Here is a 14,538-nt window from a genome sequence, read left to right as displayed (position 1 = left end):
GAAGGAAGGATTAGAAGAATGGGAGGGGTGACGTTTGAAGAGATAATGGCTGACAGTATTCTAAAGTTGATGAAAAACATGCATCCATCTCCTGGCTCCTTCCTGGCACAGACCAGGTACGTAGTGCTAGGGCTCCACCCCCTGCCTCCCCTGGGGGCCAAGGGGAGCAACTTACCCGCAGCACCAGCCTCATGGAGATGAGGCTGTCCAGGCCTGAGTGGTCCAGCTGAAATCGTTGCTCGAGGGTGAGGTCTGCACAGGGGAGAATCTGGCACAGGGGGAACTCCAGCACCCCCAGAGCATACTCTTGGTCATCGTCAAGCACCTGGGCAGGGGTCAGTCACAAAACAATAGCATAACCAAGCCCCACCGTCACCAGCACCACGCTGGGCCCCTTGTAAATATGTACTGTGCTTTTATTGGCCTCTGGTCCCGTTCTGAAAACTGGGCCTGGGACCCTGCCTTCAGTCAGGGGAAGAGAGGGAGTCAGGGTCGAGGCAATTATGATCTATGCGAGGCAAGTCTGTGACATGGGCTTGAGGAGACCTCTATTTGCTCACGTGTAAAATAAACATATTTCTCTTCCATAGATCTTTTCTAAAGATTAAACATTTTGTTTTAAAGACATACATCATTAATGGCCTGAGTAGATTTCAACACAGGCCACTCTGGGTGCTGTGTAACAACTAGAAAGGACTTACAGGGAGAGCCAAGTGACTTCAGGGTTTGTCCTTCACAGCCTCTTACGAGTGACCTTGGGCACCAGCGTCCTGAAGATGTCGGGCCTTAGTGTCCTCTCCCTCACAGGGCTGACTCTACTGCCAGGAGAACCTGAGCGAGGTGCACTACGAGCTCCCCCCCCCAAGCTGGCTTAGACACCTTGTAGCTCTGTTCTAAGAGCCCCACTTCCAGCAAACCTTGAGATGCAGGTGCTCAGTTGTCACATTGTGCACAAAGAAGGAGAACACCTGGCTCCACACAGGGTCCTTGCTTCGCGGACAGGTCTGGGGACAGAAGAGGGAGAGATCATTACAAGGCCAGGTCGGACAGAGCAGGATACCGGCACCCTCTGCTCTCACTCTGGCTGCTGGGTACCCCTGGGAGCCTGCTATGTCTGCACAGGACCAGACCCACTCAAAGGCAAGGGGAGTTTTGCCAGGAAGTGTTACAGGGGCTGAAAATCATACCAGCATTAGCGCTCATTTGGGGTGGGGGGCAGGGCGGTGACGGGACTTCTGCTGCTGGACTAAGAACCTCAGTGGGGTGGCGGAAAGGACACAGGCTTAGAGCCATCCCCAGGCTTGAACCCTAGTTCTGCTGTTTTTTAGTGTGTGCCTTTGGGTAAGTCACTGATCTCTGACTCTCAGATTCTTGAACTATAAAACTATTTGTGAGGTTACTCTGAAGACTAAATAAAATAACAAAGTGTCCCGGCACCTACTAAGCATTCAGCGTAAGTTAATGCCTGTCTTTTGCTTCTCTCCCTGAAAAGGGTTGGGGCACTGATTTCCTTAGCCCACGGCGACACACCAAACTGTCGTACCTTGCTCGTGTATGTCTTCTTGCCCACAGATAGCTTGACATAGGAAGAAGGGTCTCTGCTGACCTTATTCTGTGAGGGGGCAAATCCACAACAATGAAGGGGGCACCATCAGAGTCAGCTTGAGACACCAGTCACTGTACCCCCAGCCTTCCCGAGCCTCTGTGGGACCTGTGGCCAGCCCGTTGGCTCCATTTGAGAGAAGGCGACCCTGGTGCTCCCCGGGCCCCTGGGCTGCCATTACTGTGCAAGCACCGACCCCGGAGGAGCTTCCAGTTAGACAGGTGGCCAGAGCTGGGCCTGCCTGGGCACAGGCCCTTGTTCCCTGGAACTGGGGTGTCAAGTTCTGGCTCCTCCCTTAGCTGTGTGACCCAGGCACTTAACTTTCTGAGTCCTATTTGTAAAATGGCAATAAAATTGGACACACAGCCATCATGGGACCTAGGCACAATGAACAGCACGGATGAGCTGCCATGCTCAGTGCCTGGCTCACAGCTGACTTGATGAATGGCAGAGACTGTCGCCCAGAAGCTACGGGGCTGTGGTTACTCTGGGGAAAAGGAGTTACAATTTGCTGTTACTCAAGTTTTCAGCCACACACAAACTTGCCTTAGCAAACCTGGAGAGTTTTTTGGCTCGATATTCGCCATTCAGGTAGTCAAAAGGGCTTCTCTGCAGCACAAGAAGGGTAAATGAGCAGCAGAACATTCGTAAATTTCCATTTCAAAGGTGCACAAGGGCAGGGTGTGTGTGACACTGGCCATGTCACCACTCACCGGTAGGTTGCATGCGCTCTCCAAGAAGACCACGAGGATGGCAGTGGAAAAGCCACCAGTGTCCTACAAGCAGACACAGACCCTTACTAGGTGCCCCCAGCAGCAAGAGACGCAGACCGGTTTTGGAGAAGCCTATTTGTGGCAGCAGGAAGCCAGCCCGCCCTTGCCCTCCAGATGGGCCATACGCTCCCTCACAACCTAGCTTTTTTGTTGAGAATACAGTGGCAGCATGACAGATTCCGTCAGACACAAGAGTGAACTGAGCTGACAGGCACTAACAGAGCTTTTACGGATCCCAGCTTCCCTGAAGATGGCTGAGATGCTCCAGAGGCCATCTGCTGAGAGGCCAGGAGCTGCCCTATGTGCAGGCGAGGCCTGAGGGACACATTCTCCAGAAGGGGCTGGCTGGAAGACGGAGCAAGACCTGGGGACTCATCTTCCTCCCTCCCTCCACACACACAGCCCACATACAACCAGCCTCACTGCTGGACCCCCTTGCTGCTAGGGAGCCCCGCCGCCACGCACTCACCTCCGTCAGGGCTTCAGGGTCAGTGACCAGTGAAAGCCACTCCAGCCGCAGGTGCAGCCGCCCGCTGGTTGTGTCGTTCAAAACAAACCACTGGGGGGAGATAAGGAGGGAAGGGAAGCTCAGGGAAAGGCCAGTGAGGTGCTACTGACCCTCTGGGTCCCTAATAGGAGCTTCAGGGAAAAGGTGAACCAGCTCAGACAGGGTGGACTCGGAACTCAAAGGACTAGGAGATGTGGTCATAGAAAAGCAGAAGCGTTCCACTGTGGGATGGAAAAGGCCCTCCTACCCAGGCCCAGCTGCCCTCCCCTGTCGTGTGACTGTCCCCTGCTCAAGGTCCCTGGTCTGTGGGCATTTCCAGGGAAGCTTCTTCCAACCCAGGCCCCGGTGGGTGCCCTGGACCCATCTGTGCCTCGCCCAGCCCTTAAAGATGGGCACATGTGGCTCAGCACAAAAGGGGCCATTTCATAGGAGCAGCTGGGCTGAAGCAGCCTGCCAGCACTGTGCACGGGGAGGGGGTCGCAAGCACCGACTCTACCTCGTCCACCACTCTGCTCATCATGACATCCCCAAGGCAGATCTGCAGGCTGGAATACACAGGGAGGAGGGGTCAGTTCAGCTCCAAGGGGTGGGCCATCCCCAGAATCTGTGTTCAAATATGAATGGGGCCCTCAAGATAGAGGATCTTATTCATGCCAAAGAACCAATGGGAAGCCACTTTCAGCTCAAGCCAAGGAAGGCCCATCAAGGCTGCTCCCACTAGGCACGCCCCCCCCCCTCAGAGGCAGGTGGCTGCCATCCCCACAGGGGATTAAGCAGACACTGCTGGACACATCGGCTCTGAATTCCTGGGGATGGTACTACTGGCATTTGGGTAGAATGATTCTTCATCATGCAAAACCGCCCGTGCAGTGCAGGAATTCAGCTTCCCTGTCCAGTGTCCTCTAGATACCAGTGGCACCACCTTCTGCAGTCACTGTAACAATGCCCCCCCATTTCCAAAACTGCCCCTGATGCTCTCCATGGGATAAGGACCGTTGGCATGTGTGTGAGAGGAGGTCCACCCACATTCACAGCGTTTCTCTCACCTACCCTGACCCAAGCCCAAACAGAAGAGCCTGAGAACTGAAATTAATTCCATGAAACTGTTAGATGTATAGACGGATGCGTGAGCTCAAAACACACTTGATGTCAGTTATGTAAAACGTCAACCACAAGCCAACTTCTAATCTGCAATATTACAAAAATTGTAACTTTTTTCATTAAGATGAAAAATGATAAGCAACATCTGCTGGCGAGCTGTGTCTTAGGCTGTCATCTTATGTTTTATTCCTACCATTTTGTTTTGTTCCTACTTTCTAAAATGATGTGTTCATGGAAATAAGCTAAATACAGGAGTATGAAGATTTGCATAAAACGCTTTTCTGCCTCCTAATCCCAGCCCTCTGGGACGAGCAGTGTGAGCAGCTGGCTGCGTAGCTTCCATGCATTTTCTGTGCTCACACGAGTACACACAAACCCGCACCGGGACCCTCCCTGGAAAGACAAGTCCAACTGCACAGGTGATTCCCCACTGCCTTCCCCCACTTCCTGATACACAACGGATATCCTCCAGATCAATACACATAGATTTCACTCATTGTTTTTAAAAGCTGCAGGATATTCTGTAGTTTGGCCATGGCAAACTTATTCAAACATTCAACCAATGTCCTCGGACGCTGGACATCCTCCAGCCTCCAGCTTTTTTGTTTTGCCACCACAGATAGCTCTGCAACAAACATTTCACGTATGCTTCTATTTTATAGGAGTCTTTTGGAAATGGGACTGCTGAACCAAAAGGCATGTAAATTGGAAGTTTTGATAGCCAGCCCCCGCGGGGCCATTTCAGTCCTCCCACAGCCCTGAGCTCCTGTGTTCTGCCCCAGAGTCAGCGGCACTGGGGGCCTGGCCATCCATGCCAGCCTTGCCCCCTGCCCACTGCTCCAAATGGAGACTCAATACATTATCAGGAGCACAGAAAGAGCCCATTGTATACACACCTTGGGGTCCTCTCTGTACCCCCAGGGCCCAGCTCAGGGCTGGACACTCAGGAGACAACTAGGAAGGAGGTTTGTGGCAGGGACGTAGAGCAATGGGGTAGATTGCCTGGCACAGTCACTGTGTGGGGTTGCAGGTCATTGAGCGACAGAAGGCCCAGCGCCCCAAGGCCCAGCTCAGCCCTCCTCACCTGCCCAGGAAGTCGTCCCTGTCAGGGTCCTCGTCGTATAGGTCCACCTCCAGGTCCTGCCCGGGAACTTCATACACTATGAACTGGAAGGAAAGAGAGGTGACCCTCAAGCATGACCCAGGGGGAGCCCGATTCCAGGTCCACCCCCACCAGCTGGGAAACCTGGGCAGAGTCCTGCCCTCGTCAGTGCCTGGAGCACTTTCCTGGAAGAAGGCAGTGATGTCTTCCCCTGCACCGTGGGGAGGACCCACAGAGGGTGGCTGCTCCGTGTGGGGCTTGCAGCTTCCAGAGCACGGAACGGGCTGTGGGTTCCCTTCACGGAGTAGGGATTGCAGTTGAAGTTAAGAACTTTACGGTCCTGGTATCTGGCTTTGGCAGGGGAGGCCGAGAGGATTGGGGCAGAACTGCTTCTAGGTTCTTTTACTTTGAAAACTTCCCACGAAGCTGACTCTCGTGGGGAAAGAAAGTGTGAATTCTTTTACAAGCTGTCCTTCCAATGGGGCACAGCAGCCCACCTCTGGAAACCTGGTGGATGTGGGAAGTGGGGATTACACTGATCTACCTGCCTGCCCCCAAGACCCACTTCTCTGTGTTGCTCCTTGGGTGTGTGAGGCCCTCCCCTGTCTGCACCCAGCATGACCCTGAGGGGACCCTGGAGGACATCAGGAATAGCTGAGGAGACCCTCACCTCAAACACCTCATTCCAGGTGGGGTTCAGGTTCTTGTAGATGGTCTGGCTCCGGAAATGCTGCAGGCCAATGCTCACCTTGGCATAGGGATCCGACTTGCCTCTGATCCCCAGGAAGTGGTCCATCTGGGCCAGCTGCTCCGCCTCCAGCAGGTGGACTCTGATCACCCCCTGGAAAATGCCCCAGCCCAGGGCTCACAGCTGCTTCCTGTGCTGTGCCAACACTCAAGGCCCACAATATCAGAGCCAAAGCCACCAGACATCACCCCAGCCCACGTCACGGTCTCTGTGGTTTGGATGGGGAGACAGAAGCCAGAGATGACAGTCTCCCGCCCAAGGCCACGCAGCAGGTGATGGCAGAGCCCAGGGCTCTGTCCACGGCATCACCACACCCACCCACGTTCGTGGCCTTCCCAAACTCCCTGCCTCCAACCTGCCACGTGAGTGGCTTCTTCCACTGCAGCCATTCCCTGCTGCGCCAACAACTATGCCACCTGAGGAGGTGTCCTCCTGTGTTCCAGCTCCCCCTCTATCTGCATGTGGACTCATTTCTTCCCGACACCCAAGCGCGCACAGCCCTGTGGGCACACCTGCTGCTGGCAGTGGGTCCCTGTACTCCCAAGGGCCCAGCACGGACTCTCACCCCACACTCTGGGCTGTGTCTTAAGGCAGAACAGAGCACAAGAATTGGGAAAAAACACAGTTCAGGGGCCACTAGCCCTCCTGCCTAGAACTTTTTTTTTTTTTAAACATCAGTAAATACACATGCATTTTCCCTTTGACCCAGCAATCCCATTTCTAGCCCTAGCACCATATTGGTAAAAATATAAGAAGGTTATTCATGACAACAGATTCGTCAGAGCAAAAGGCCAGACACAACTGAACGGTCCATCAATAGGGAACTGGTTAAATAAACGGCAGCATATCCGCGCCGGGGAGCACTCTGCAGCTGCAAGGAGACGAAGGGCTCACGACCCTGCATGGCGGGAGCCTCAGGACACAGGAAGTGATAAAAGCAAGGTGGGGAAAACTGTGCCGCCATTCATCAAAGAAAGGGGGCATGTGAATAAAATTAGGTATGCACACACCACCAAACGCACCTTAGCTGCTCATCTTAGAAAACAAATCATGAAAAATAGTGGAAAGAGAAACCACTGCTTCCAGGCGGCGGGTGGAGATTAGGTGGAGCAAACAGGGATAGAAGCCAGACGCCTTAAAACATAATTCGTGCTTTTGTATTGAACTTTGGAAATGTGCCAATGTTTTACATAATTGTAAAAGGAAGTTAAGGTAAAAATGAAACCCTAAAAATAGAAAATGGAATGAAACAAATCAATGTAAATATGCATGGCTAGTTGTACACACACACACACACACACACACACACACACACACACGGGAACTATTCCGAGTGAGTTGAAATCGTAGCAGCCTGACAGTACATCTTGAGTGGGGTAGACCCCAAGGACAGAACATTTCCAGTAGTGAGATGTAGGTGACAGCGTTGTATGGTTATTCTGAGGCTGCCAAACACTAAAGCCCACGCTCCGTGAAGGCGAGGCTGAGAGCACGTCTGTGTCCCTCGCTTGCCAGCCCCTTACCCTTACATGGCCTGAGTGGGCCGATGCCTCGTACCTGGTGCTGATGGTGAAATGGGCGCTTTCCCCTCTCCTGAGGTCCTGACTCCTGGCCCCAAAGGGCTCAGGGCCACAGCCAGGGCACCTTCTGTGGGGTGGCCACATGGCTGTCCTCAGGGGCCTCCTGAGCGGGGCCCAGGATGGAGGGGGCAGTGCTGCTAAGCACCCAAGGGAGCCCCATGTCCTGGCTCTACTGAACATTCTCCTTTCCCGCAGACCCCAAAGATTCTTCCTATCACCAAATGATGGAGTTGGGGAGCCTCATGTCCCTGAAGGGAGCATGGGAGGCTCCTGGAGTTCTCTTGGGATGGGGTGACCGCCCACAGCCCCTATCCCAGGCCACACAGGGACCAGGATCTGGAAAGGAATGCCACCGGGGCTCTGCCCCACTCTAGGTGGGTGATTTTAGACAAGCCATTCCACCTTCCTGAGACTCAGTCTTCACCTTATAAAATGGGGGTGCCATGCCCCCAGAGGGCAGAAATAAGGATTATCATGTGAGAATGCATTGCCCCCTCCCACCTGTCTGTCCCTCAACCCTGGGCCCTGTGCTCTGTGACCAGTGCAGGTACTCACGCAGGGCAGAGGGAAGCGCAGGTTGGTCACGTCCAGCCCCTTCTTCACGGGCAAAGTCACGCGGTTGGGCAGCACCAGGTGGGCGGCGATGAGGTCCTCCAGCAGGCTGTCTGACACCTCGCTGGGGAGAGTGGGCATAACCAGCTGTGCGGGGTGGCACTACGGCCCCAGGCCGCCTGCCCCTCTGCCCCTCCCCGCCTCCCAGGAGCTGGAACCCGGAGCAGAGCTCCAGGGTAGGCCCTGCTGAGGAGAGAACAGCCCTCACCCCAGCCTGTCTGGATAGACGAGGATGTGAATACACATTTTGACAACCTCTGTCCCTTTCCCCATCCTGCTTTGTCCTTTGAGGCATCGCAACATGGTAGCTAACAGTGCTGACCTGGAGCCTATGTGAGAATCGTGGCTCCACCACCCACAAGCTGTGTGACCTTGGGTAAGTTGCTAACCCTCTGGACCTCGGTTTCCTCATCTCTAAAATGAGGTTGTGCCTGCCTAGTAGGGATGTTACAACGCTGAGTTAATATGCACAGAGCGTAGTGCACAGTAAATGCCAGATGCAAGTTCGCTGCCGTAGCCTTTCTGCTCTTTGACGTCACATCCAAATTCCCTTTATTGCCTGACTCCTTCTCCCCAGTAGACACAGCAGGGACAGTGCCTAGGACAGGACTGGCCACAGTAGGTGCTCAGTAAATACTTTCTGTACGAAAGACTGCACGACACTGTCTCTGCACCCAGGGGGCTGAGATCAATGGGAATGTCCCCAGTGAGAGAGTGAATGGTCCTCCCCACGGGTGGGGGCAGCTGCCTGAGCCTGGTGACCCGCTGGTATATGCCCTGGCTAGTCCAGCTGTCCCTCCCTGCTGGGGAGGTGTCTCCACGTGGGCTGGAGCCCTTCTCTGCTGGGGACCTGAGGCTCTGAGTGCAACACCCCCCAATCCCTCACCCCACCCCACCCCCAGCCCCAGGAAGTTGGGATTTCCCATAACAGCTCCTCCTCACTGGCCCCTGCGGTGAGAGGCCCCCCACCCCACCCTGCTCCCCACTCCTGTGTTTGGGACCATGCTTGGGGGAGGCCGCATGGGCTGCTCCCCACATACTTGGGTTAGGGAGGGGGTGGAGTAAGGATGAAAGGAAGACACTCGTGTGTGTCCACATCCACTCTGCCACCACCACACCCACATGAGTGTTCTCCCAGGGACCTCAAGATAGAGGAGCCAGGCTCCCCTTTTACTGAGGAAGGGCCCAGAGAGGTGAAGTAACGTGTCCAAAGTCACACAGTTGCTGAGCAACAGAACCAGGAGCCTGGTCTGGCTGGCTCTGGTTCTGGAGCCTGTGCTCTCTCATTAGCCCACACAGCCTCCTCTAGGACATCTCATCTGATCAGAGCCACTGTCCCCAGGCTCACCCACGACATGTGTGTGCACACGTGTGCATGTTCGGAGCACAGTGCCTGCCCACAGAGGCCAAGCAGCACTTAGCCTCCCAACTCCCACTCCACACACCAACACTTTTTCCTCTGGAGGGGTAGACACCTACCGCCAGTCCTCATGCAGGGAGCCAGGAGGGAGGGCACAGCCCCCGGCAGCTCCGTCACTGACTGCACAGCCCCAGCGGCCCCACACTTGGAGTCTGCCTGGCGCTGTCTCATGCACTTACTTGATTCCTGGTGCATCCAGCAAGTTGGTCAGGCCTGTCCAGTTGATCTGCAGATGCTGCAGGGCAGAAGGAGGCTGTTAGGCTGGAAGGAGCCAGAGCCCAGGCCTGAGCGCCCTGTGCCAAGTGCCTCACACCCGCCCCCATGGAGAGCCCAGCCTGCTGGGGGATGCCTGCTGCAGGGGTGCCAGGCAGGTGAGTGCCTCCCAGTCCCGCTCAGGCCTTGGCTCAGGAGCGCTAGGGCTGTCAGGCCTACTGCTTCCCTGGCAGGACAACCACAGGCTGGCCTGGACTCAGAGAGGTCTAAGTGACCATCTGTGTGACCAGGGCAAGCCACTTCTCTTTGCTGCTTCAGGCCTTGGGGAGAGCAGAGTCGGGTACCTCAGGCTGCCTGAGATTACGCAGGACAGGTGTGTGGGGTGCCCGGGCCTCGCTGGGCTTAGGCAGTTTCCATTCTTGAGCTCAAGGCTAGTGCCTGGGGCCCAGCAGGCACGCTCACTCACGCACAGGAGTAGCAGGCCTGCCTCTCATCCCCAGGCCTCACCGGCTTTTGAAGGAAGAACAGGGTCACAGCTCCCACGAAGGGCTTGTCCTCCAGGAGGGGGTCTAGGATGACCCGCAGCGTGCCCTGCAACTGGACGGGCACAGAGGGCCCCGTGAGGGCTCAGCCTCCTTTCCTGCACCTACTGCACTCAGCTGAGGCCACTGCTGTCTCATTCATGCCCGTGTCGCCCCAAAATGTCAGGGCTACCTGCTGTCACTGCAGAGACCAAACTTGGGGGACAGAAAGCTGCACGCAGTTGCCACCCCTTTGCCAGCTCCCCAGGGGCCATAAGTTGGCCCCCACTGCCTTCTGCTGGTGTGCTGGACTGAAGGGCCTGCAGCCTTGCCCCCATTTCAGGCAGGCACAACCAGCAGGGACCCAGGAGTGTTTTCCGGCTCCCACTCAGCTCCTGTACTCCTGCCACGAAATACTTTCACCTCCTTAATCCACCTCAGTTTCTGAGCATGGGCAGAACCTCTCCCCTCTCTAGGCAGCCAAAGTCTTTCCAGGGTGACTTCACAAACAGCCCCAAGTATGGAGCTGTGCGGCCAAGCAGCAGGTTGGTGAGGCCCAGCCACTACCTCCTGGCAGTGTGACCTTGGGGCCTGGAGTCCCTCGATCATCACCAGCCTCTGTGTTTTGTAGCATCGTCCCCTTTTGCAGCCTGTTTCCCCCTGCCCTGACCCCCACCCCAGGGCAGGTATGGGGGGCAGTCCTGCCAGGCTACACCCACCTGAATCCCGTTCACACCAGCCTGTATCTTCTGCAGCTCCACGCTGATCTCGCAGTCCCCAATGTAGCTAAAAGTGGGGAGAGAGAAGGAAGGTGGGAGGAAGGGCAGGTCCACGCTCAGGTCAGGAAACTTGCCCAGCGCCCCCAGCCCAGCCTGAGCCCTGCCACCCAGATGTGGTCACTCTGATAGCCTCAGCCTTTCTCGGCTCTGCACAGACGTTGACACAGGCCCAGACCCTGGGAGGCAGCTGCGCAGGGCCCTGCACCCAGGTGCCCCACATACACCCCCACCTCTGCCCATGACAGGGACTCTGGGTACCACCTTGCCCCACCACACCCCAGATGCGAAGGAGGGCCTCTTGGTGAATACACTGCTCTCACCCCTCTGCCACTGCTGTGTCCCTGCCCCATCTGCCCAGGTCTCTTCTTTGAGGAACACGGCAGCCTCACTTCTTATATCCAGCCTTTCACCCAGATTGTTGCTGGGAGTGGTGGAGGGGGGCATAGATAACGTTCTCAGGAGCCTGAGTCCTGCTGGTCGCTCCTGTCAAGCATGGGCACAGGGAGCCCAGAATGGGTGACCTTGAAGCTAAAGATGAGGAGGCTGTCTGTCAAAGGACTAAAGGACACTAAGGGAAGGGAGAGGACAGCCATCAAATATCTGCAGGACACCGGCAGGGGAGCGGAGTGCCACCCGAAGGGCAGCAGGGGGAACCTGCGGACCCCAGGAGCAGCCTGAGCTGACTGGGAAGCTGGGTGTGTGGGCCAGGTAACCTTGACAGGCCCCAAGCCTTCATACAAGGATCTTGTGGCAGAGCCTCGGGGCCAGGACACCCAACAGCTAGCACCACCCCAACACACTTGAGACCAGCCACTAAGTGAGGATGGGTATTCCCAGAGCTGTCTCCCAGTTTCTCTCTCAGTGCCAGCCTCTGGGCTAAGGACAGGAAATATGAGACACTGGGAAGGAACGGCAACATTCTGGAACCACAGGAGTTCATCCTCCTTTAAAAACACAATTCAAATCTCACCACCTCTGGGAAGACTTCCTGGATTGAATCTCCCTTCTCATTAACTCAAGCCTATTACAAGCCTTATTCAAAAAAGGTGCCCTTGCCCAACCCACTAAACTAGTCACTCATGTGTCTTTGCATCCTGTAGTTTTTCTGAGGTGCCACAGAGCCAAGTTCTCTAGCTGGTCTCTCACAGCCTATGCTTGGAGCTCCCTGGGCCTCACCACAGTGCCCATATCTTCTTGTCCCACTTACTCCCTCTTGCTACATCCTTTCTGAGGCAGCTGGTCTGACCATCCAGGTGACCTGGTCCTGGCCCCCAAGAAAGCACTGCTGCCTGGGCCTTGGTACCCAGAGCATGCCTAGTGCCTGGTGCATGGCCTGATGGGAGAAGCCAGGTCTGGGCTGAGGGGTCAGATGGTGGTGGCTCCCCTGGGACCATCCATTCTCCTGATCCCCCTCCATATGCCAAGCAGGGACCCTGTGCTGCAGCCCAGGGTACTATATGTTCTGTGAGGGGCTTTCATACCCCACATTAGAATGTACATATGCCTCTCCTTCCTCAGAGTGGCTGCTCCCCCAGTGCGCCCCTGACCCCCACAGGCAGGGGCTCACCATATTTGCAGGTCCAGGACCACCTGTCTCCGGCTCTGCTTGTTAGTGTGCGCCTTCACACCGTTGACCCTGGGGCACTGGAAGAGATGCCAGAGGGCTAGGTCAGCAGAAGTCTCTTGCAGGGATGGCTGCTGCCCCCTACAACCAATACGATCTCTGCACTCCCGGGATGAGGCACAAACATGGAAATCCACCCAGCAGCCCACCTGAGTTTGTCACTCTGATACATCTCTCCCTAGAATGTGCACCCTTCTTTCTCTCTCTCCTACCATAGATATTTACTGAGCACCCATTCTGTGCCAGGCACTGGCCTGGGGAGAAGGCAAAAAGCAAGGCGGGCTGAGCCTGCCCTCAGGGGCTCGCAGCCCAGCACAGGAGACAGTGGGGAGTATGTGATGAGGTACAGCCTGTGCTGTCATGTGGAGATTTGGGGACATCAGGAGAACCTCCCAACCGAGCTTGCGGTGGGCAGAGGTTAGTGAAGGCTTCCTGGAGGAGGAGGCATTTGAACGGTTCTGGCAGATAAAGGAGTTAGCCCCTAAGGGAAAGGGAAGAGGGCACGGTCGCAGGATGAGGGCTCTGACCCTAGGAATTCAAGTGCCCCCCTCCAGGGCCGCAGTCCCCAACCTCTGGGGCCTAGGGCTGAGCTCCTAGGTAATTTTTCTTATCCCCTCTGCCCAAATTCTCCTCCTCCTGTCTGGTGGCATTGGAGTGGAGTCTGGTTATTATTTATCAAAAATAAAAATTAAATTTCTTTTGAATTTGAATTAGTAATATGCATGCTGAAGTGGTTAGGGATGAAATTCACTAATGTCTGGAATTTAGTTTGAAATGCATTTAAAAAAAGATGTCAAGAAGGATAGAGGCATGGATATATACCAAAGCAAATATAGCAAAAGGATAAGAATGGTGCAATCCAGACGGTTCACAGCATAAATCTCTCAATTTTTTGTTATGTTTAAAATTTTCCATAATAAAATATCGGAGAAAAAAAATTCATGCTAGAGGAAAGAGTCCATTATCTTTCTATTCTCCCCATAGAAAGTATATTTATGTTGTCACGTGAAAAGGTTACCAAAGAGTATGGAGCCAAAAATGCAAGAAAAAAGGGGAGAAGGCAAAAAGCAAGGCGGGCTAAGCCTGCTAAGCAGTTAATTAAAATGATTATGTAGTTTCCCCCGAGTTTATGATATGTGTGATATGCTGCATGTATAATTCGCTGTATTTTCTCATTCTTATACTTATTTAATATTAATTTTTTGTCCTAATTTTACACTCTTTCTAAGAGGGCCCCCAGAATTATAGAAGCTTTGCGCCACACAGCACCTGGCTCAGCCCTTGATGGTAAATACCCAGAAAAGCCAGTGGAAACCTTGGGGTGGGGGTGGGGGGCCCTGTAACTGACTTCCCACAGCCTGGAGCCTGTTGCTCCTGAACTGGGGGTTGGTTTTTGGCATCTGTGAAAGCTCAGCCAGCCCCAAGACCCCCATCTGCAGAGACCTGTCCTGGGGAAGGCTGCCCGCCTGGAGGTCGCATCACAGAGGACGGAGAACCATCCTTTGAGCATCTGCGCTGTGCTGGGCAGCGTGGCCCTAGGCCAGGGCTCACAGTTAGGTGAGGGGCACGAGGCTGGAATTTGGCCTCCCCCGGCCCTCTTGGCCAGGTGCCCTGTGTAAGCACTACTCACACAGCCACATGGAGTGGCCCTAAGACCAGGCCTGTTAGACATGCCTCACAACCACCCTTAGAAGTAGGTCCTTTCCTTTCACAGAGGAGGAAACTGAAGCTCAGAGAGGTTAAGTCACTAGTCCAAGGTCATCACAGCAGAGTGGAGTTGGGCATGGACACAGGAATTGAAGGGAGATGGGAACACAGATGGACGTGAAGGAAGGGGGTGTGTGGGTCCTGGCCAAGCCCAGGAAGGTCACTGAGGAGTCCTCTGTGATGCCCATACTGGAGAGGAGAGGCAAGCCAAGGGGGTGGGGGAAGAGCCAAGAGGGAAGGGCTTTCA

At 54.9% G+C, this 14,538-nt stretch overlaps 1 protein-coding gene across 1 annotated transcript in view; it reads right to left on the bottom strand.

The window, feature by feature from the left end:
* The window catches only part of ESYT3 (extended synaptotagmin 3), a 48,057-nt gene that overhangs the window by 10,070 nt on the left and 23,449 nt on the right, over positions 1-14,538 (bottom strand). Inside the window, exons 4-17 of the mRNA XM_019747665.2 lie at positions 12,528-12,604; positions 10,901-10,967; positions 10,168-10,257; positions 9,627-9,682; positions 7,971-8,091; positions 5,758-5,928; positions 5,070-5,152; positions 3,381-3,429; positions 2,846-2,935; positions 2,317-2,379; positions 2,150-2,212; positions 1,544-1,612; positions 918-1,004; positions 176-325 (exon numbers count right to left, since the gene is read on the bottom strand). Coding sequence (XP_019603224.2) covers positions 176-325; positions 918-1,004; positions 1,544-1,612; positions 2,150-2,212; positions 2,317-2,379; positions 2,846-2,935; positions 3,381-3,429; positions 5,070-5,152; positions 5,758-5,928; positions 7,971-8,091; positions 9,627-9,682; positions 10,168-10,257; positions 10,901-10,967; positions 12,528-12,604 — 1,236 coding nt within the window. The remainder of the gene's footprint in view (positions 1-175; positions 326-917; positions 1,005-1,543; positions 1,613-2,149; positions 2,213-2,316; positions 2,380-2,845; positions 2,936-3,380; positions 3,430-5,069; positions 5,153-5,757; positions 5,929-7,970; positions 8,092-9,626; positions 9,683-10,167; positions 10,258-10,900; positions 10,968-12,527; positions 12,605-14,538) is intronic.

This window comes from Rhinolophus sinicus, linkage group LG10 (genome assembly GCF_036562045.2).
Source record: "Rhinolophus sinicus isolate RSC01 linkage group LG10, ASM3656204v1, whole genome shotgun sequence".
Taxonomy (NCBI): Eukaryota; Metazoa; Chordata; class Mammalia; order Chiroptera; family Rhinolophidae; genus Rhinolophus; species Rhinolophus sinicus.
The sequence above is the reverse complement of the archived record's forward strand: the minus strand, read 5'-3'. Positions and strand labels throughout refer to the sequence as shown.